We start from the raw sequence: 22,552 nt of genomic DNA on the forward strand, positions 1-22,552 counted from the left end.
AAAAGATGCTCAAACATAGGGCACAGCACCACTTATCTGCATCCCAGGCGATTCGCTTTGAGTGTTTGCGTCATTTCAGAACTGCATAACTAAGATTTGTGTGGGTGCACAACATGTTCATGGCATCCAACAGTTTTTCTTGTCCAACAGTTTATTAAAGCAATCCATTGTCTGTCAGACACACCCACCATAAAGAATCTGCAACAGACTCCATAAAATACTGTTCTTTAATCAGTGCACAACACCTCACAAATAAATCTGTGGACTATGCATAATAAAGGGAGCATAAATTTAGTGTTGAATACAGTGAATTTGTACACCGGCAATGCTTTAAATAAAGAGGATGATTTAAGACTTCTCAAAGTTTACCACACTGATGGTAAATATATGCAATATCACAGCACGCTTGAACCTAACAAAAAGTTGCATCTCTCAATTCATCCCTTTAAAAGCACCACAGCAAAAAATATTAAACTTACTCTAGTTTGTTGATCAGTACCCTCAGTCTTTCAAATGCTCCCCAACAGATGATTAAAATAACTTTTTTGGTGGATTTTAGTCTGGTAGATCGAATTCCTCTTTTATATATTTTGGAGTTTGTGTGTTAAAGCCCAGTTCACGTTCGGTCCACGACACCTGGCCAAGCACCACGCGGCCACCGTCCGTAACCATATCAACAGCGACACACTAGCACAAGAGATCTTCACATTTAGGCTTACACCGAAAAACTCTTATATATTTACTGTACTGTATATATTATACAGTATATACTGTATATATTTTTGCCACATGTAAATTAAAGATTAAAACATTTTACGGTTAAATTAACCGTGATATTTTTTTTTATCGCAGTTAATAGTGAAACTGTATTATCGTGACATCCCCACACTGGAGTCGTATGGATTACTTTTACGCTTACTTTGTGATATTTTAACCTTCCGAGTTTTGGCCACTATTCACTTGCATTGTATGGACCTACAGAGCTGAAATATTCTTTTAAAACTCTGTGTTCTTCTGAAGAAAGAAAGTCATACACATCTTGAATGGCATGAGGGTGAGTAAATGATGAGAGAATTGGGAGAATTTTTTTGGGTGAACTATCCCTTTAAGAACAGTGGGCAGGCTTACTGCTCAGGACAAAGCTGGGACTCATGCACAACTATCACAAAATATACAAACAGTCACTGATCAAGGAAGCAACACACCATATTAAGAACCAAGGTTAAGTAAACTTTTGACCAGGATCATTTTTGTAAATTCAGATATTATCTTTCTTGTGGAATACATGTAAATAAATTGGTCATTGGAGAATAAGGTTGCCCAAGGTGATAAAAAAAGTGAAATCTTTTAAAAATCTAGTTTAAAACATAGGCCTATAGGCCCTTTCCTACCGAGAGTCCTGAAACTTCTCTTAGTAGCTTTGTAGATGAGAACTCTTAAGAGGAACAGGACACCCCTAAAGACATTTCCCTTTTTCACACTTTTTCCTTGTGTTCACACTCACCAAAGTAACCCCCGTAGTGATGTCATCTAGTATTGACCATTTTTCTTGTGAAGTTGTTTGCACGAGCGATTTATTAGCAACAACATCAACAACACCGACGGAAGATGCTGGGATCGGAGCTACACTTTTGTAGTACTTTGGCTGCATCTGAAAATGTAGGCAGCTGCCTAATCAGTTAATGGTTTAACTGACAGCATTTCTGAATGAATGGAACTCTTAAAGAGCCCATATTATGCTAATTTACAGGTTCATGACTTTATTTTGGGGGTCAACTAGAATAGGTTTACATGCTTTAATGTTCAAAAAACAAATTATTTTTCTTATACTGTACATTTCTGCTAAACCTATTTTCATCCTCTGGCTCAAACACTCTGATTTAGGTCACGTCTCTTTAAAGCCACCCTTTCCGAAAAGCCCAGTCTGCTCTGATAGGTCAGCTGGCCTAGTCTGTTGTGATTGGTCAACCACGTAGAGCATGTGTTGGAAATGTAACGTCCCTTACCATAACCGAGTTCTTGAGCAGTGTTGTCTGTGGGAGAGAATAACTCCCTTTTGCGTGGAGTTTGTGCTTTGTAACTTCACAGACCTTTTACATGCACAAAGAGCTATATTACACACTAAAGCAAAGGTAAAATCCCAAAAAGCATAATAGGGCCTCTTTAAGAAAAATGGTCTCTGAACAGTTTAAAAAGCACCTTATTTCATCCTACCTCTTTACAGAGCCTCTGAAGGCAGCGTTTTTTGGATGCAGCCCATGTCTTCAGGTTACAGTTTAAACTGGTTGTGTGAGCTGCCTGTGCAGTGTCCCTCAAGCCAGAGTGAGAAATGAGACGAGGTGGTGGAGGCGCTCTTTAACTGCACAGCACACGCTGAACTCAGCAGACAACATGTTGAAAATGCACTATAAACCTATTTATCAACAAGATCTTTTACAATACAGATTTTATGACTGAACATAAATTACTGCACTGAAATACTCATTGACTTAAAAGACGTCTTGATGCAAGTTAACCATGCAGTAACTGGCAAGCAATACTTCCCTCATGTAATCTAGATTTAATGACTGTTTAGTGTATTATATAGTTCAATTACCCACTCTTGATAAACATCTGATTATTTATATCCATCATCCCCAGAAATAAATCGATGTAGTAATCCAGAAATCACTTTATTTTCTCTATAGTCACAGTACAAACAGTACAGATGCGATGAAAACTCAGACCGTGTCTCTCAATGAATTCACACACACACATACACACATGTAAAATGGGTGATCCTCTTTGGATACTTTGTTGCTTTTATTTTATTTCTGTTAAGGGAATTGTAAAATTAGCGCAATCTCATAGTCAGCTAGTATTAAAAACTAAGAAACCCTCAGAAAATAGTAAAAAAAACTGTGTGTTTATGCGACCCATTTAAAATAGGCTACTTAATCTATTCCAACAGCTAAATCTGACACTAAATTCTGCTGAAAAGGGGCATTTATCTGCGACATGCTCGCCTTACATTATGATCATTGCACATTAAATATAGAACATGACACGCATTCACTGAATCAATGTTAGCGAATACAGGCATATTTATTGAAAACAAAACAAGAAAAAGAAAAAAGGACAGAAAAAAACAGGCCTGTGAGAAATGTACAATAAACCTAATGTATTCAAAACATGACGTGCACACAGAATAAAAGCCGTTAAGCAGTCGGCACATTGTTGAAAATAGTCACAGGGCACTTTTTTTTCCTTTTCTTTTTTCTTTTTTTTTTGCATACCTAGCCTAAATGGTAATTGTCTAGGCTACTTAATCAAAAACATACATTTTTGATGAGCAAAATTAACATGTCAACGTGGTCCGGTGAAAGACGTAACCTGACTCACCTGAGGCGATTATCCTGCAATTGAAAAAGCCTGCTCGCGTGAAAAGAATTTGCAATTACGCACAGATTTAAAGAAGACTCAAATGTGAAAATATCCATAGCGACTTGCAAGCCAACGTTTCGGAAATCCGCTTCCCGCACCACCACTGAAGTGATTTCTATACTTTGCTCATCTTGCAAGAGGACATTTTCCTGTGTGCGCCACGAGTGAAAGAGGGAAGCACGCACAGCCTGAGGTGAAATTAAACTTTGTATCCATCTGCTCCAGATATCCTCTTTTTTAATAATATTTGTAGTAATAATTATTTTTAAATGTGTAACATTAACATGACAGTAATTTAAGCGCAGTCTTTGTAATAATATAAAGCCAAATGTAAATGTGTAAAAAATGTTGAACAGTTTAATGGAGAAAAATATTAACTGATTAGTTATTCCAGTGTCGACTAGCAGCATCAGAACCATTTAGTCGACTAGTCTTGCACATCCCTAGCTAGCAGCTAGTTTGCTTACATATGCCAACTGTGGATTCCTCTCCTTTCTCAATGCTCTGCGTGTCATAAGTTTTTGACCAATCACAGGCTACAGCACCTCCACCAGTCCCTATATGCCCCAAAAGTACCTACCCCGGAGTAGGAGCTAAAAACGTACTCTAAAATGGCTGAGGAACTATAGGTGCGAAAACGACGAAAAGTACTAGTCCCAGGGAAAATTACCTAAAACGGGTTTAGTACCTGCAGTGGGAAAGGGCCTTATGTGTAAAGTTTGCTAAAATGTAATCTTTGAGTCCATGCTGGTTTCACAAATTTTTGACAAAACATTTACAGCATTTTCTACAAACAAATATTTAAATGGCATAACAAATGTCATGTGGTATAACCATCAAGTAGCCTAAAAAGGTATTTAAATACTTTCCTTGCACCTTAAATAGCCTTTAGTTTTCAAACTTATTTTTCAAGGTGAAATTTTTCCCCCCAAAAATAGTTTTGAGTCAATAATATCAAGCCGTGGACATACAGTTCTGGTTCTCATGGAGTGAGCTGTTTTTGCTGGAGCTCCGCTAAATCTCCAAATAATTTAACTTCTAAAAACCTGCAAATCCACCATTAACCCTAAGTTTCGTTCAATTTCAAGCTAAGCAACAACCATGACCATTAAGAAAAAAAACGACAAACCAAACGATGATGATGATGATGATGATGATGATCAGTGCAAGGCAACAAGCAACAGTCCAGGGAAGTCGAGCCAGAATGCTGCTAATGCTAGCGTGACATCCCCTAGCACTCAAGATGTTATGGATACCATAACAAACTTAAACACCTCTTTCAGCCAAAAATTGTATACGATTGCACAGACATTATCAGGGCTACGAAATACATTGACAGACATTACAGATCGAGTCACTCCTACCTGAGAACTGGATACCTGGAGAGAAGCCGAAGACTCGAAGTGCCAGGGTGGAGCCAGAGGCAGGGAGGACCGAGGCAGCGACGGAGGTTCGGAGAAGCAAGGCAGAGCTGGGGGATTGGAAGACTGAGGCGGAGCCAGTGTGGCTGAGGACCAAGGCGGAACCGTAGGGAAGGAGGTCCCCAGTGGAGCTGAAGGATCGGAGAGACAAGGTGTAGCCAGAGGATCGGTGAGTCAAGGCGGAGCCAGGTGACCGAAAGTCCAAGGAGGAGCTGGAGGGATGAGGGACCCCGGTAAAGCCGACAGGCTGAAGGACCGTGGTGGAACCGAGGGAACGTAGAGCCAAGGTGATGTCGAGGGATCGACAGGCCAAGGCGGAGTCCAGGGCTTGGAGGGTCTAGGCAGAGTCAGAGATGCGAAAGTTCTCCTTGTCTGGGATATCTCAGAGGGCGATGATCGAGCCGGTGGCTTGGGGGGAACCGGCTGATCAGGAGAACTCAGAGTGGGCACAGGTGCAGGAAAAAATTCCAACTCAAATAGCCCAGTGAGAGATGGCTCTGGAATGGATGAGGCTTGCAATGCTGGCTCTGGGACGGACGAGGCTTGCAACGTTGGTTTTTTGACTGTGGCAGACGCAGGTGTTGGCTCGTTGACCGTGGCAGGCTTGGCCATTGGCTCATTGACCAGAGGTGAACCTGAGACATTGCATGGAGCAGACTGAAACTTGGCTGTGACATGGCATGAAGCAAACTCAGGATCCAGGGCAAAAGATGGCGCTAGCTCAGCAACCATGACGAGGAACTTTGGCTTGGCGGCCACCTCCCCCACAGTGAACAATGAACCACAAATTAGTAGGGCAAGGTCGACATACTGAGCCAGGCTGTGGGTACTCTGACCGCCTGGCATCAGGGAAGAGATTGGCTCATTAAGTCCAAAGCGAAAACAGTCCTTGAGGGCAATCTCATTAAAATCGACAAGGTAGCAAAGACCACAATACTCCATGACATAATCCTCCAGGGGATGATTCCCCTGGCGTAAACGAAGAAGCTGGATTGCTGGGTTCATTTTGGTCGGTCAGGTATTCTATAACATTGGCTGGCAACAAGGTAGACGATGAGACGATGATGAAGTGCGATGATCCCAAGTACAGTTTATTTACAATAGTGATATCCAAAAACCCTAACTTCAAACGTGGACTTGACTTGACTTGACAACATTACATAAACAATACTACATTAACAAACAATACCTGACCATGGACAATGGCAAACATGAGGCTTAAATACATGGACAGGGTAACAAGACAAACAAGTTAACCAATGACAAGACAGAACTGATAATGAGTTAACAAGACAATAAACATGGAGGGAAACATGAAATCACATGACAAGGGGACCACATGACAAAATCACATGACAGGAAGAAACATGGCATGGAACAAAACACATACAACCCTGACAGTGGCAGACTCAGTTTTGTGGGAATCAATGAAAGCTGTTATTAGAGGGGATATAATTTCATTTCAAATAAGGAGAAATAAGGAAGATAAAAAGAGATTAAATGACAGATAATTTAATTTGGAACTTTAGGTCTAAATATTGCCCAACCACTCTAAATATGATTGTGACACTAAGAATCAAATACAATTCTGTTCTCTCAAAAAAATTAACCAAACTGTTTAACCAGATTAAACAACGGCATTTTGAGCTAGGCGAGAAACCCCATAAATTACTAGCTGGCAGCTTAAACAGGCACAAGCATCTCGGGCCATTCATAAAATTTGAACAAAAAGAGGTGATGTCTTAACCGATCCCAAGGAGATAAATAAATAAATAAATGCTTCGCTGACTTCTTTAAAGGAATAGTTCACCCAAAAATGAAAATTTGCTAATAATTTACTTACCCTCAGGTCATGAGGATGTAGCTGAGTTTCTTTCTACATCATCCCTCTCATGAGCGCACATCACAGAGATGTACAGAAGCGAACATTTGTAGTTAAAAAGTATATAAGTATTGTTTTGTTTCTAAAAAATAACTAATCGTTTGCGTTCAGAAGAACTTTATTTGTTGACTGGAGTCGTGTGGATTATTTTGATGCACCCTAAATATGCATTTTGGACCGTCAAAAAAATGGTGGACATTCACTTGCATTGTTTAGAGGAGGAGGCCTGAAATGAAATCCTAAAAGTCTTAAATTCTGTTTTGATGAAGAAAGAAACTCCGATACATCTTGGATGGCCTGAGGGTGAGTAAATTATCAGCAAATTTTCATTTTTGGGTGAACTATTCTTTTAAAGATGTGTACAAGTCAAAAGGAAATATAGACACTAATGCAATTAATACATTATTTTTAACACAAATCTCCCCCGATTAAGTGAAGAGGCAATCGAAATGCTAGAAGCTAAAATTACTCTGGAAGAGATTAATGAAGTTATCACTCATCTCCCTAATAATAAATGTGCAGGCCCAGATGCCTTTAGTGCAGAATTTTATAAAGCATTCCGGGAGACACTTGCTCCCATGATTATCCATATGATTAATTGTTAAATTTCTCAATCTAGATTCCCCCCAACAATGTACAAAGCTAATATAGCTTTAATACCAAAACCAGGACGAGACAGAATGGAGATGTCATATTGCCCAATCTCTCTTATTCCAATAGAAACAAAAATTGTAAGTAAGGTAAAGGAAGGCTTTCTTGGAAGGACCACAACATTTTCTTGTTCCCAGATTTTGCGAATTCGACAAGAGAGAAACGTGATCGATTCAAGGAATGCAAGAAACTCTTACATCAACGGAAGATCGCTTTTGCACTGATGTTTCTGTCCAAACTGAGAATTGATACTAAGGATGGCTGCAAAGTATTTACATGTCCCCAGCAAGCATTATCCTTCATAAACTCATTGGAATGAGTAAGTCATGGTGTGATTCTCACATTGCTCCCAAGTGAGCTTGACTCTCTGAACATTAACTTGACTTGCACCTTTTTTGTTTCCTTTTGTGATAGTTTCACCTAGAGGCTGGAGTTTGTTTTGTGGAATAACACTCCTTCAAGAAACTTTTGCATCGACGGAGGGTCACTTTTACACTGAAGTTCCCAGCCAGATTGAGAATAGATGCTAAGTATGGCCGCAAAGTATTTACTTGTCACCAACAAGCATTGTCCTTTATAAAGTCAAGGGAATGAGTAAGTCATTGTGTGGTGCTCGCTTGGCAGCCAAGTAGACCTGACTCACTGAACATTCACTTGACTGTCCAGGTAAACTGGGCGCCTTCTTTGTTTCTTTTTGTGTTGGTTCCGCCTAGCGGCTGGAGTCTGTTTTGTGGAATAACACTCCTTCGGGACAGTTGTGGATGAATCTGCTTGTTCTTTATGCTTATGCCTCCTATTGGATGGAGTTTGTTTTGTGGAATATTTTTTTGCAGGACATTGGAAGGATTAGGTCATCTGTTGCACTTATGGAACTGCCTGAGGAAACTGAACATTTTTTTTATATATTTTAATATTTTTTTACTTATTTTATTTATTAATAAATTATTATTAATTTACTAATTTATTATTATTTTGTGTGTGTGTGTTTTGGTTCTGCTAGAGGCTGGAGCTTGTTTTGGGGAGGAACACACCTTTGGGAGAGTATGTGGATGAATCTACACGTTCTTTGTGTTTATTCTGCCTATTGGCTGGAGTTTGTTTTATAGATTTTCTTCTGTTATGTAATTCTGTCTCACAAAATTTGTATAGAAACACCGGACTTGAACAATCCAACAGCAAAGTTGTTGCGGGGGCTCTCGTAGGCGTACATGGACTGTTTGACTTTAAAGGGATGGACGCCGGTTGGTGCTGTCGTGCGTGTGGTTAATGTGCACGTTTTTCTTTTTTCTGTTTGTTTGGTTCGGGGGGAAGTCCAGGGTTTGGCTGTTGCACTAATGTTGGAATGTGGTCTTTATAATCTTGTTTTTGACACACAACCTATTTTTTTCTAATATGTCAAAATGTCAAATGTTAATATGAATGGATTGTCTCTCTCCACGTGGAATGTGAATAGTTTGGGGCACCCCATAAAAAGAAGTAAAGTTATTTCTCTTCTTAAACGTAAGAAATATGATATAGTGTTTCTTCAAGAAACACATCTTTCCCCGCAGGAAGCTGAAAAAATTTGGGAAGATATGGGGTGGACATGTTTTCTTTATTGCTGGCTCAAGTAAGAGCAGGGGAGTAAGTAAGCATCTACAATTCAAATGTCTCAAACTGATTAAAGATAAATTAGGAAGAGTCATTATTCTTTTAGCAGAAATTCAGGGGCAAAGTTGATTTTGGCTAATATTTACGCACCTAATGTTGATGATCAGGGCTAATATTGGGAGGAAACTTTAATCTTTTGATGGACTCAGTCCTTGATCATAGTGAAATAAAAGTGTGCAAGCCCCCTAGAGCAACATTGACACTTCACAGGATGTGTAAAAATCTTGGTCTTGCAGATATTTGGTGACTTTTGAACCCATCTGGTAGGGACTATACATTTTTTTTCATCAGTCCATAAGATTTATTCTAAAATAGATTTTTTTTTATATATATATATATCTAAGTCCCTCATTTCATCTGTTGTGAATTGCTCAATTGGAAACATCTTAGTCTCGGATCACGCCCTGGTGAGTTTAGAGGTGTTGCCACATACGGAGAAAAAGAAATCATATAGTTGGTGCTTTGATGTATCCTTTTTGCAAAATCCTGAATTCCAACAAATGTTAAAGGCTGAAATCAATGTGTATATGGAGACCAACTGGTCCTCAGTATCCTCTGTGGGCATGGCTTGGGAGGCACTTAAGGCGGTTCTTAGGGGTCGGATCATACAGTATGCCTCATTCATCAAAAAGTCCAAAGCACGAGAACTTGTGGAGTTGGAAGGGAATATTAAACGTGCCGAGGCAGAGCTGAAGTGCCGAATGTCGTCTGATGGCCTCAGAGAATTGACCTGATTGAAATACAGATATAATACAATTTTGTCGCGAAAGGTGGAGTTTTGGCTATTCAGGGCAAGACAGTCATACTTTGAGTCAGGTGACAAAGCAGGGAAGCTTTTGGCTAGATATATAAAGCAAAGAGAGTCTTTTTCTACCATTCCCTCAGTGAAATCTGCTGGTGGTGAAATTTTTACATCAGCTATTGATATTAATAATGCTGTTAAAGAATTCTATCTTGATCTTTATAGTTCCACATCTTCGTCTACTGATGAAGATATTAGAAACTTTGTGGAACCATTAGAACTCCCTAAACTGACGACTGAGCAAAAATATTCTCTTGACTCTGAGATAACCTTGGAGGAGCTTGGCGAGGTAATTAAGGCCTTGCCTACAGGCAAGGCTCCGGGGCCAGATCGCTTTGCCGCTGAATTTTTTAGATCCTATGCTACAGAATTGGCTCCACTTTTGCTAGAAGTTTATATGTAATCATTAAAGAATGGAAAGCTTCCGCTAACCATGACACAAGCCCGGATCAGTCTGATACTTAAAAAGGACAAAGATCCAAGCGAGTGTAAGAATTACCATCCAATTTCCCTGATCCAGTTAGACGTTAAAATATTGTCAAAAATTCGGGCTAACTGATTGAGTAAAGACATCTCTTATACATATAGATCAGGTGGGGTTTATTCGGGGCAGCAGCTCTTCTGATAACATTAGGTGTTTCATCAATATCATGTGGTCAGTGGCGAATGATCAGACTCCTGTCCCTGCCATCTCACTTGACGCTGAAAAGGCATTTGATATGGTAGAATGGTATTATCTTTTCAAGATTTGGGAAATATACAGGTTCGGGAATACTTTTATTGGATGGATTAAGTTCATTACAGACACCCGGTAGCAGCGGTACAAACAAATGAATTAATTTTAGATTATTTGACTCTGGATAGGGGCACCCTGCAGGGTTGCACTCTTTCCCCATTATTGTTCTGTCTTGCCCTGGAAACATTAGCAGCCACGATAAGAAAGGAGGAGGATTTTCCAAGGGTGGTGGTGGGAGGTATGTCACATAAGCTTTTGCTTTATGCTGATATTTTATTACTCATCTCCGACCCCACCTGATCTATGCCTTGCCTCCACAGAATTATTAATTATTTTCTAAGTTCTCAGGATACAGAGTCAACTGGTCTAAATCCGAAGCTTTGGCTCTGACATTGTACTGCCCAGTAATGGCTTTTCAGCCGGGTGCCTTTCAATGGTCCCAACAGGGCATTAAGTATTTTGGCATTTTATTCCCAGCAAATTTGTCTGATTAACTGAGTTAATTTTGACCCCTTAATAAAAAGTTTTTCGAGTGATGTGGGCAGGTGGGCTTCATTACATTTATCTATGATTGGGAAGGTTAATGTTATTAAAATGAATTATATTCCAAAATGTAACTACCTGTTACAATCTCTCCCTGTAGATGTCCCCCTCTCTTATTTCAAGCAATTTGATAGCTGTGGCGAGTATCCCGTGCATTTCAGCGTCGCCCTGGAATTGGAGCTCATTTGCCAATCAACCGTGGAATGCAGATGCTGATCGGCATCACCTGCGAACGATCAGCTGGAGGGGATTTAAACCCCGGAGGAAGAGGAAGACAGTGAGCACCAACTCCAAGGCATGATTCCAGACTCCAGCAACGAGTGAGTGCCGATCACAGCACGCATTCCGCGGAAACTTCACGACACACCAGATTCACGAACACAGACACCCGACACGCTCACCCTGCCCTTGCACCAAAGACACCACGCACCATTAAGTTCTCCTTTTACTTATTGTCAAAATAAAACACCCCCTTTGTGGGACTGTACACTTGAGAATAATTGTTTGTGCCTCACATAGCATAGCAAAGTCCTTCATTTGGAATGGTAAACGTCCCAGATTACATTTCAATAAGTTACATAGGCCGACTGACAAAGGTGGGCTAGGCCTACCCAAGATTTTGTTTTATTATTATGCATTCAGTCTCAGACATTTGGCTTATTGGTCTCTTCCACCTGAGAGAGCCCCTCCCTGGTTTTGTATTGAACAGGAAGTTCTGGCTCCTATTTTGCCATTGCAAAGCCTTTCTATCAAACTAACCGGAGAAGTTAAGTTACACCCCATTGTCTCGCATTTGCACTCAGTGTGGACGAATGTGTCCAGAGTGTTTAATTCTGACATTTATTTAAATGTTGCCTCGAGCATATGGCTGAACCCCAAATTATGTATTAACAAGTCCCCTTTTTGCTGGTCAGAGTGGATCGGGAGGGGGTTAATACACTTGGTGACCTATATGAGAGTGGAGTGTTGAGATCCTTTGAAAATTTGGTTCAACATTTTGGTATTCCCAGATCTCAGTTTTATAAGTATTTACAGCTGCGCCACATGCTCTGTACTGTTTTTGGGAGTAGTTTACACCCCCCTAAAGCGGCAGATACTCTGGGAGTGGTGATTACTGCTTTTGGAAAAGGTCATGAGGCATCAATGTATTACTCCTGGTAATTCAGAGTCTAGGGGACGGAACTTCAACTTCTCTTAAGAGATTACTGGAGAAAGATTTAAACTTGGTATTGGATGAGGGAGTGTGGGCTAGGATTCTAAATAACATCAAGTCTGCATCTAGAGATGCAAGGGTGTGCCTTATGCAATTCAAGATTTTACACAGAGTCTACTGGACCCCCACTAGATTGTATAGGCTTGGTCTTAAAGACACACCCACCTGCTGTCGATGTCAATCAGAAGATGGAGACACAACCCGTGTCTTTTGGGGATTTGCAATAGTGAGGGTTAAATATTGATTTTGTTTGGATATGTTTTGGATATGTTCAGTCATAAACCAAAATCAGACTGGATTTATGCCAAATAGACACATATATTCAAATCTGAGATGCCTTTTTAATAATCTATAGGTAACACAAAACAGAAGCATGTTTGATCTCATTGGATGCACAATGAGCATTTGATCAAATTGAATGGCCATATATATTTGCAACTCTTAAAAGTTTGGATTTGGGGTAAACTTTATTCAATGGATCAGTATTATATATCATAAACCAGAGGCTTCGGTCCTTACAAATCAGACATTGTCAGCTCCTTTACCATTATACAGAGGGACACGACAAGGCTGCCCCCTCTCACCTTATCTGTTTGCACTAGCTATGGAACCATTGGCCACAAGCATAAGGCAGATTGCTGAAGTTGCCCCTGTCATAATTAACGGCAGACCCCAACATAGATCATTACATGCAGATGACCTACTTTTCTATGTGGCAAAACCAGAAACATCTATTCCACCTCTTTTAAACATTCTCAAAACATTTAACACATTTTCTGGATTCATAATAAACTGGTATAAAAGTGAATTAATGCCTCTTACTGCTAATATTGATACAGATTTTTTAATTCTATTCAATTTAAAATTGACCACAAGTCATTTAAGCACTCTGGAATCATAATTACAAGACAGGCAGACACATTACTAAAAACAAATTGGCATAACAAAATGGGTCAACTGAAAGATAATCTCAAATTTTGGAAGATCAATGCAATCAAGATGGTGACTCTTCCTCGATTTCTATATTTATTTCAGTCTATTCCAGTTCTCATACCATTAAAACAATTTCCGAAATTAGAATCCACAATCATCTAATTTCTCTGAGATTATAAAGCAGTCAGAATATCTGAAAAAAACACTTTTGTAAGCCAAAAGCAGAAGGAGGATTTAGTCTTCCCAACTTTATATGATACTATTAGGCAGCTAATCTACAAACCCTTGCTTGGTGGAGACAAACTCTGGAGGATAATGATGAGACACCTGAACAGGTTTGGATAGAATGGGCTTCATGTAAGAGGACATCCCTGGAAGCACTGCTGAATAGCCCATTCAAAATGAACTCAAGGTTATATAATGGGAACGTAGTAATCCTTAACTCTCTTAAAATATGAAAACTGGTTAAATCCTATCTCAATCTCCTGCACATGTATCTGGACAGCCCAATATGTAATAATCATGCTTTTCTCCCTGGCTTACAAGACAAAGTTTTCTCCCAATGGAAACAAAGTGTTTAATTACCATAAGGGACTTGTATATTGACAATCATTTTGGATCATTTACTCAGCTTAAACAAAGACATGAACTAATACCCTCTGACTTCTTCTGATACTTACAAATCAGAGACTTCATGAGAAAACACCTTGATGGATTTGAAAATATAACTATTCATCAAACTCTTGAAGCCCTAAGTCAATACAACCCACTTGAGCATGGTGCTGTCTCTTTTTTTATGCTCAGTTGTTAGAAAGGGTGAACACAAATACAGATCATATCAAGAAAGAATGGGAAAAGGAATTTGTTGCTGAATTAACAGATGAAACCTGGGAAAATTGCCTTGACAATAAAACACAAGTGTTCTATTAATGCTAGGCATACAGTGATTCAATTCAAAGTCATTCATAGGCTACACTATTCAAGATCCAAACTACACAGGATTTACCCTGATGTATCCTCTACTTGTAATAAAAGTAACATATCAGAAGGCACTTTCTTCCACTATTTTTGGTCATGTCTAAAAATTCTGCCATTCTGGTGACATATTTTTGAATTTCTTTCAGAATCGTATACAATTAACCTGGCACAAGATCCAAAGGTGGGCATTTTGGGGGACACTGAAAGTATAGGATATAAATATCAGTCACAAGCTATTTCTTTATGTATGGTATTAGCAAAAAAAACAAAAAAAAAAGCTTTACTAAAGAAATGGAAGATGGAGTCCATGCCCACCTTTAAAATACGGCTCAAGGACCTAAGTAAAGTGTTGCACTTAGAGTTGAGACACAATTTAACAAACATACCTTGGACATTTGAGAAAGTATGGGACCCAATTAAATTCTTCATTAATAATCTTGGTTTATAGTACTAAAAATTATATCTGGGATGTAAGTTTGCTCCATGTGCTTTGACTAGGCCTAATTTAATTAAATGCTGTTAAATATGTATACTATTTTGTCAACATCCGAAGGTCATTTCTCTCATGTTTGTTATTGCCTTTCTTGTTTTTGTTTTGTTTTGTTTGTGTTTTAAGTTATAAAGGGAACAAGTAGCTTTAGATCAAGAGACAGTATAAACTGGGTAAGCCTTCATTTTCATTTACATTTCTTTATCCTTTTTCTTTTCTGCTTTAAATCAGTGTCAGTTTGATTTACATCATTATTAGTAATAATAATTATTAGAAAGGTTTTCATTTATCTGTCTCTCATGTAAGGCATGTTTGATCATTGTACCTTCAATTTTTTTTTTTTTATGAATACAGATTGGCGACTTATTCTTGGACATATGTATTAAGTGAACATAACATTCAGTGCTACCAATGGCTGTTCCCTGTTATGATAAGTAAAATAAAGATTTAAAATAAATAAATAATATCAAGACGTTTTCTTAGGGTAACACAAATGGTTCTTCTCAATCAAAGCGCTGCTGCCTATAGGCTGGATATCTCGGCTGCCACGTCATCAAGCACCGTTGAAGGCCATCTCAAATGTGAGGACCCTTGAAAGGCAGTCTCATTTCGCAGCCTTCGTTCACCATATTTTGGAGTATACATCAAGTGCATCCTTCGTGGCCTTCAATCACACACAATCCCAAATTGCAGAAAACAAGTCCTTCTGTGTGCTATTGCACAATTTTGCACTATCCTGGTTTCTTCCTCCATATCTACAAAGAACTTGTAGAGGATCAGCACAATTTCCACATCTGTCATCTCCGATGCCGCTTGTTCTCTCTTCAAAGTTTTTGCGCCCTAACAGCAGAGGCGAAAACCTTTATGATGTAGCCATGCGCACATAATAAACCATCTCAATCTAGCACTGAATGCTGAGGAGGAGCCTAGCCTCAGAAGGATTGGTCTAGGAAGGACACACCCTAACTAGGCTGCAGCTTTCTGACTGAGAAGCACCCAAAATGACCATAAAAATGTGTAATCTCATAAAAATGTCAAAATACTGGTATTTATTACAGTCATGAGGGTCTAAAGGGGTCTACATTGTTTTTGTTGTCACATGACAACAAAATGGCTATCTAAGTGTTGGTTACACCACATGATTTTGATTTGGTGGACAACAGTTTTAAATATAAATCTTATTTTAAAATAGAATTGTTTTACTGATATTTTTAATTGATTTTTTTTTAAATTATAATAAAAGACTATTCTGCACTACTCATACCTTTTTTCAAGAATTTCAGCTTTTAATGAGACATTTTAAGCCCCAGAAATATCAAAATTACTTTGAACTCACTAATCGAAAACATGTTCATCATAGAAGTGTATTCAAGTAATTGTTTTGTGTGAATTGCATTTGTAATGTATTTTTGAATAATTTAATAGATGTGCAAAGACAAGTGAGCGTCACGTCACTGACCCATCGATGTCCAATAGCTTTCTCAGGGCAGTACTACATAAAAAAACAAAATGCAATTTTTATGAGCCCTCTAATAAAAATAAAAAAGATGAACATCTTTCAGGTGAGATGCAAAATTATGCACTCAACTGTACAAACACAAAAGGTAAGTAACCTTCAGACCACTTATTGGCAAAGTCATGTGACAGAGTATGCTTATTACAATGTATCATACACCATGATCCTGTATTCTGTTGCTTTAGTGCAAACTCTTTAAGTTGAAACTCTGAAGATGGTTGCCTAAAAGGCCTAAACAGAAAATATATGTTTCAGAATTTGGTGAACATGGATTTTCGTACTTAGGTTTGTTTTTGGTGTAAACAGACGGTCCCGTAACTTTTATTTATAAAAGTGATGTAAAGAAAATATGCATAATTATGTTTTTTAATGAAATTCTGAGAAATGGAAGCATCTTAAACCAATCTTCAAGCATGAAAGGGTTAAACAAGCTGTTGTGTTTCTGATTGGGTTAGAACAGGCCAATTACAGAGTAATAATTACTGCCCGAAAAACCGCTCGTGGTTTCGTGGGATCTTGCAAAGGCTGAATAAATTTGTGAAATTGTACCAGAATGTGCAATAACCAACGGAGCGTGCCATACACTGTCTGCCCTTGATGCAAAGTTGTGCATACCTTTGTTTTCATTGTGCAAATTCTCCGACGCCGCTCCGAAATCCTCCCCAGACTCGGTAGAAACGCTTTCACTGCTATTATTTTGAACGTACACGTCCATTTTTGGCTCGTCCATCGTTGCAGATGTCGAATAACATGCCATTCCTGATGCATCTTTGTTTCGTGGTGGAAGAGCAGGGCCATGTGGAGATGAATTTTCACTTGCTGGTAAAGACGGAACATCGTAGTCTGTCGTTCCCTTCGCGTCGCTGCCTCGTGCACAAACCTCCGCGTTAAAAGTAACAATTGCAGCAGATGATGACTGCAGTTCTTGATTATCTCCCGTGGGTGTACCGTTAGTGAGTTTATTATCTAATTGTTGTTCGGATTCAGATTGTACAGTAGCCATGTTTCACATATTTTCTCTCTTTTCTCCACCCCTAAAAACATGGAAGCAAGCGGCTGATTGGGAGCGCGTGTTACGACATATGCGCCCTCTGCGATTACACTTAAAGGGACACAGGATTTAATTTTTTTCCCTATTTGCATTTTACATTTACATTAAAATATTGTTTTATTGATTTAGCTGATTTATTAATAACACTTCGTTGTGTTAACAATTCCATTAACTGTGAACAGATTGTTAGAATTTACAGAAATCTGCAATACAGTAAAACCATGCATCTCAGGTCTGAAGGACAATGTATACCAAAAAGTAAGGCTTCTTTAGTAATATTTAATTTTAAAAAAGATGAATATACTGAATAACTATGTTTTATTATATTATTATAATAACTATAATTAGAACACATTATTAGGAGTAATAATTATACAACCATAAAATTGTAATACACATTTATGTCCTATAATTTCCTGCTTTCAAAAAATACATGATATGTGTAGATTGCTTTTATTAAAATTTGATCATAGCCAGACATTTTTTCCAAGTACAAGTGATTTTTGTTAACATGGTGAAAAGTTTGTAAAATAGTATGTATTGATCTACAGAGGCTATCTTGCATTGCATGCAAAGTGATTGGGCAACCTTAGATTTTTACATCAGACAGCAATTCTGAAAAATACATGTATTTCATGTCATCATGAAGAACTTTTAAGCAATATAGTATATTTTCAAACAACATCTGAATGTTTTTTTATTACACAGTGAAAATAGCTAAAGTAAAATGTGATTTTGTACCAATCTTTGGTGCCCAAACAAAGAATAAAAAATGAATGACGTTTTTTCTCACTACAGCATGAATACTAAAAGGGTTTAAACCAGCCCTTAAGAATTTCCTTCTAAACTTGCAATTATTATATATAAGTTTAAGCCAGAATATCTGTCCATAATTTACTATAAGCAACAGAAGAGTTCAGAGGTCAATTTAAATATAGTTTAGAGCTTTTTGAAGTATATATACACTTTATTATATATTTACAACAGGCAAAACCAAAAATGTAGCTGCAATGACATGGAACAATCTGCAACTAGCTAGTTTTATAAAACATTGTTTTAAATAAATAATCTAACTGCAACCGATTACAGTTTATTCTTCCACATCTCACATCAACGTCTGCGTCTTCGTCTAAGGTCTACAGTCCTGCCGCGGCATTGCCGTTGGGTTCCATTTATGTCAGTTGGTTGTTCAGTATGCCTAGTACCATCTAAAATATCTGGAGGTGGTGGTATAGGTGGGACTGTTGCTGGAATTTGCTGCTCTAGCTGTGGATGCTGATGTGGATGCTGTTGCTGTAATAACTGTTGTTGATATGGCTGTTGTTGTGGAAGTTCCTGTTGCGGAATTTGTAGTTGTTGTTGCTGAAGTTGTTGTTGTGGAATTTGTTGCTGTTGAGACTGAGGTTGCTGATGCTGCATCTCAAGCAGTCCCAACAGACGTTGCAAAAGTACATTATTCTGCTGCAAGCTATTTGTAAGGGCCTCTTGTGATGCCACGAGTGTCCGCATATCACGTCTAAACCCATCTGCAAACTCACGCAGGTTCTGTTCCATGCGATCTCCAAGCTGCATGGCTGCTTCCCCCAGACCCCGAAGTTCATCTTCAAGCCATGAACTGCGTTGAGGAGGGGGCTCCAGTGGGCCCTGGTGGGTCCCTAAGGATGGTTCTGGGCTTGGCTGAGGGGTCCCATTGAGGAAGGGGGCGCTGTAGAGGGGTGAAGGAGGTAGCCACCGTTCTGATGTTGGAGGTGGTACTATTCCCAGACCCAGGCCTAAACCCAGTTTATCTTCCATGCTGTTCTCCACACCTTCACAATCCTCATCTCCAACATCACCCTCTTGTTCAACAGCTTCTTCCTCCTTATCAAAACCATCTCTTTCAGAGCCATCTCCTACTGCAACTGAGAAAGAGATGAACTATACATTAATGTGTACATTAACCTCTACATAAATTGATTACAACATTCCCATGTTTGACAGACTTCAAGACACAACAAAATTTGGGATCAGTCATCAAATTTTACCTGGATCAGTATCTGACAGGCAAGTGAAAGTGCCTTTTCCCCTGGTGCTCTGCTTTTGACGAGATTGCTGAAGCCTGGGACTAACTTGAGCTGACCTTCCCATAATTGCAGCCCCTCGACTGGATGGCAGGTAGCAGGTGCGATGCCTTGCATCAGCCAGTCTACCACCGTTACGTCTCTTCAGGTCATCCCAGCGTTTCTTCACTTCTCTTAGAGTTCGTGGGACTCTAGACACAGCATTTACACGCTCAAGTATCCCAGCCCAAATGCGTTCTCTTTCTCGGCGCCGAAGCCTCCCAGCTGGACCGAATAGCTCCCCCTCACACCGGGTCACCTCTGATACCAACACCTCCAGCTCTGCCCCACTGAAGCGGCTTTTTCTTTTTCCTGCACCTCCTGCGGCTAATGCTGAAGAAACACCCCTGTCTTCCATTAAAAGGCAAATTTTAATTTAAAGGCATAGCCCCACCCCACCCACACACAAAAAATCTGAAAATAATTGTATTTTTCCTTACAATAAACACGAATGGGGCCTGAGGCTAACATTCAGCCAATAATCTTCTTTTGTGTTACACGGAAGAAAGAAAAGTCATACGGGTTTGGAAAGACAAGGTATGTAAACAACAACAAAATATTTTATATATTTATTGGTGTATTAACCTTTTTAAATTTACTGTAATGTTAGCAATAATGTTTCCATAAACAGAATCACTTATTAACAGTTTTTACAATCAAACACTTTTCAAAATGTAAAGCTTACTTGGGTCAATAGGGATCAGTTCATCTGAAGACATTCCAGGTGCAACTATGTTGGGATGCACAACCACAACATTGAAAGGGAGGCTGGCAGGCAACCCACCATTCAGGTGGTCACAACTGCCCTCTGAATCTTCATCTTCCCTGGTGAAACCATCCTCTGAGACCCCGCCTCCAAAGGGACCTTCTGGAGACTCCACTTTGATGTGCATGGGAGGTGAATGCTCATACAGCAACCCTCCCTCTTCGTAATATTCAGCCATGGATATGTTGTGGTTTACAGACACACCAACTGGACTGCTGGACAGCATGCCATTCACATGGAGGGTGAGAAGCCACCATGCTGTTCCATGGCAAGACACTCATTGCTTCATTGTGATGTTTACCAAGGATAGCTTTAATAATAGGCCCAGTAATAAAAACCCACATAAAACAGATATTTTCTTATAAAATACAATAGGCTAACGTGCCGTTTTATATGCATTTAGACTAAATCTGTGCAGTTATTGAGGTGTCTTTGTTGTCTGTATATTTTTGAAGCAAGGAAACAAAAACCTGTGGCTTCCGTCCAAAAGCGAAACTAGGAGATGTTCTTCAGCTATGTTTGACATTATGTACACGTATCGTATACATGCAAGGTTGCGCTGGCGTTACTGAGACATCAGAGATATCACTTAATTGTAAACGAAACTGAAAATGACAAGGAAAAAATCAGAGGCAACAGAGATGGTGTTAATAACATTAAAGTCAGCATGTTCAATATAGTTGGTTTCAGCCTTTTTTAGATATTAACATCATTAACAGTATTTATAATAAGGGCATATCTTTAACGCAAAGACCAAAATTACCTTTGTCGCAGCAATGCGCGTATATTCTGCACCACATCCGCAATGGCTGCGCATTCCGCATAAATTACGTTAGCCTGTACTAGCTCTTCACAGGCAAATACTGCTGTTCGTGTAAACGATATATATGCGACGAACCAGTATAACGAAAGCAGTATGGTTTTTGAAAAACAAGAATCCGTGCTCACACCGCCAAATGGTAATAAACAGGAAAAACGTTTACAAATCGACAATAAACCGAACTACAAGCATAAGTGCAAAGCTAACCTCTAAAATTCCTAAATGTACACAGACAGCGTCGCAGGAAAATGACGTCATTTAGAGATATTTTCTATGTAGCTATTTCTGATATTCGCAGCAAATAATTGAAATTATTTTACCTTCCCTTCTAAGGAGTTAAACACGGCTTTAGGATATTTAAACTAAGTTTTTTTTATTATTATTATTATTATTATTATTATTATTTTTACCATCTCTCCCAAATAGCAAAAATAAAATTTTAAACCCAAATAAAAAGAGTTGGGCTGCGTCAGTGAAGAACTACGGTGAAATTGGACTAAGTATTACAATCTAAACTTGACAAACTACCAAAACACTCTGATCCATTTTGAACCTCGTATTTTAAGCTGTATTCTCTTGAATGCTAAATGTTAATGCACAAGACTTTTAGAGATAAATTGGGACATGCACGATTACACATTTACATCTATGTTATTAGGGGTCCAAGCACTTTTGTATTTCTCATTGTTACAGGCTTCAATGAATTTTGAAAGCCAGTTTCAATGTAGACACATGCAGAGAAGTCTTGACAACAAAAAGTTCTTGAATATTTCCACATTTATTGGCCAGGAATTAAATACATTTCATTAGACACACACTTAAACATTACAGCAATTAGAACCTAAAAAACCTATTTAGGCTTTGGCCAATAGAATTGTAATTTAGTTCCTGCTCAATAAGTAGAGCATGGCACATTGCAATGTCAAGGTCATGAATGTGATTCCCAGTGAAACACATATGACCAAATGAATATATTGAATGCACTATAAGTCACTTTGGATAAAAGTTACATTAAACTACTTAAAACAACTTGCCCCAACCTGAAATTTATATAAAATTCCTTTTTAGAACACAGTTAAAACTTTTGTTAAAATCCACTTTCATAGTTGAACCTTGCCCTATGATATTTCAGTGTATTTTTATATTGTCTCCTTGTTTACCCAATACAATTGTAAAAATGGATTTTGAATAAGATTTTGTAATTATTGTTTGGAGGAAAAAATTTGCAGAAATGTGCTAAATATTCAACCAATCATTTAAATTTTTTTTTCTTTTTTTTTTTTTTTAACCATAATCAATTAATCAACATATAACCACTGCTAGAGGAAAGAGACCTTTATGCAATTGGATTTTTAACTCTAAAACTTATATTGAGATTTAATGGTATTGAGATTTCCGTATGACAACTTCCCCGGGCATGTAACAACTACCTCTGGTCTTGGTGATATTTAGGTACATAGCTAATTTGTAAACAAAAAAACAAAAACAAAAAAAAAGGTATTTAAACTCAGCAAAAAAAAAAAAAGAAACGTCCTCTCACTTTCAACTGCTTTTATTTTCAGCAAACTTAACATGTGT

The 22,552-nt window shown here is 38.6% G+C and overlaps 2 protein-coding genes across 5 annotated transcripts in view; both read right to left on the reverse strand.

Moving 5' to 3' along the window:
* Positions 1-17,285, reverse strand: part of LOC127452414 (zinc finger protein 628-like) — a 34,048-nt gene extending 16,763 nt beyond the window's left edge. Inside the window, exon 1 of the mRNA XM_051717823.1 lies at positions 16,854-17,285. Coding sequence (XP_051573783.1) covers positions 16,854-17,241 — 388 coding nt within the window. The 5' untranslated portion in view covers positions 17,242-17,285. The remainder of the gene's footprint in view (positions 1-16,853) is intronic.
* Positions 17,286-17,728: 443 nt separating this feature from the next.
* On the reverse strand, positions 17,729-21,218 carry LOC127452433 (myb-related transcription factor, partner of profilin-like). Of its 4 annotated transcripts, XM_051717867.1 has the most exons (4): positions 20,918-21,218; positions 20,074-20,759; positions 19,314-19,739; positions 17,729-19,190 (listed from the first exon to the last, which is right to left on the reverse strand). In XM_051717867.1, exons 2-4 carry the CDS (start codon positions 20,378-20,380, stop codon positions 18,400-18,402), a joined length of 1,524 nt encoding a protein of 507 aa, XP_051573827.1. In that variant the 5' UTR covers positions 20,381-20,759; positions 20,918-21,218; the 3' UTR covers positions 17,729-18,399. The 4 variants fall into 4 exon arrangements, with proteins under 4 accessions (XP_051573827.1, XP_051573828.1, XP_051573826.1 ...); XM_051717868.1 differs by having other exon boundaries at positions 19,314-19,721; positions 20,074-21,218; XM_051717866.1 differs by having other exon boundaries at positions 20,074-21,218.
* Positions 21,219-22,552: the final 1,334 nt, after the last annotated feature.

Source organism: Myxocyprinus asiaticus, chromosome 15, assembly GCF_019703515.2.
Source record: "Myxocyprinus asiaticus isolate MX2 ecotype Aquarium Trade chromosome 15, UBuf_Myxa_2, whole genome shotgun sequence".
Taxonomy (NCBI): domain Eukaryota; kingdom Metazoa; phylum Chordata; class Actinopteri; order Cypriniformes; family Catostomidae; genus Myxocyprinus; species Myxocyprinus asiaticus.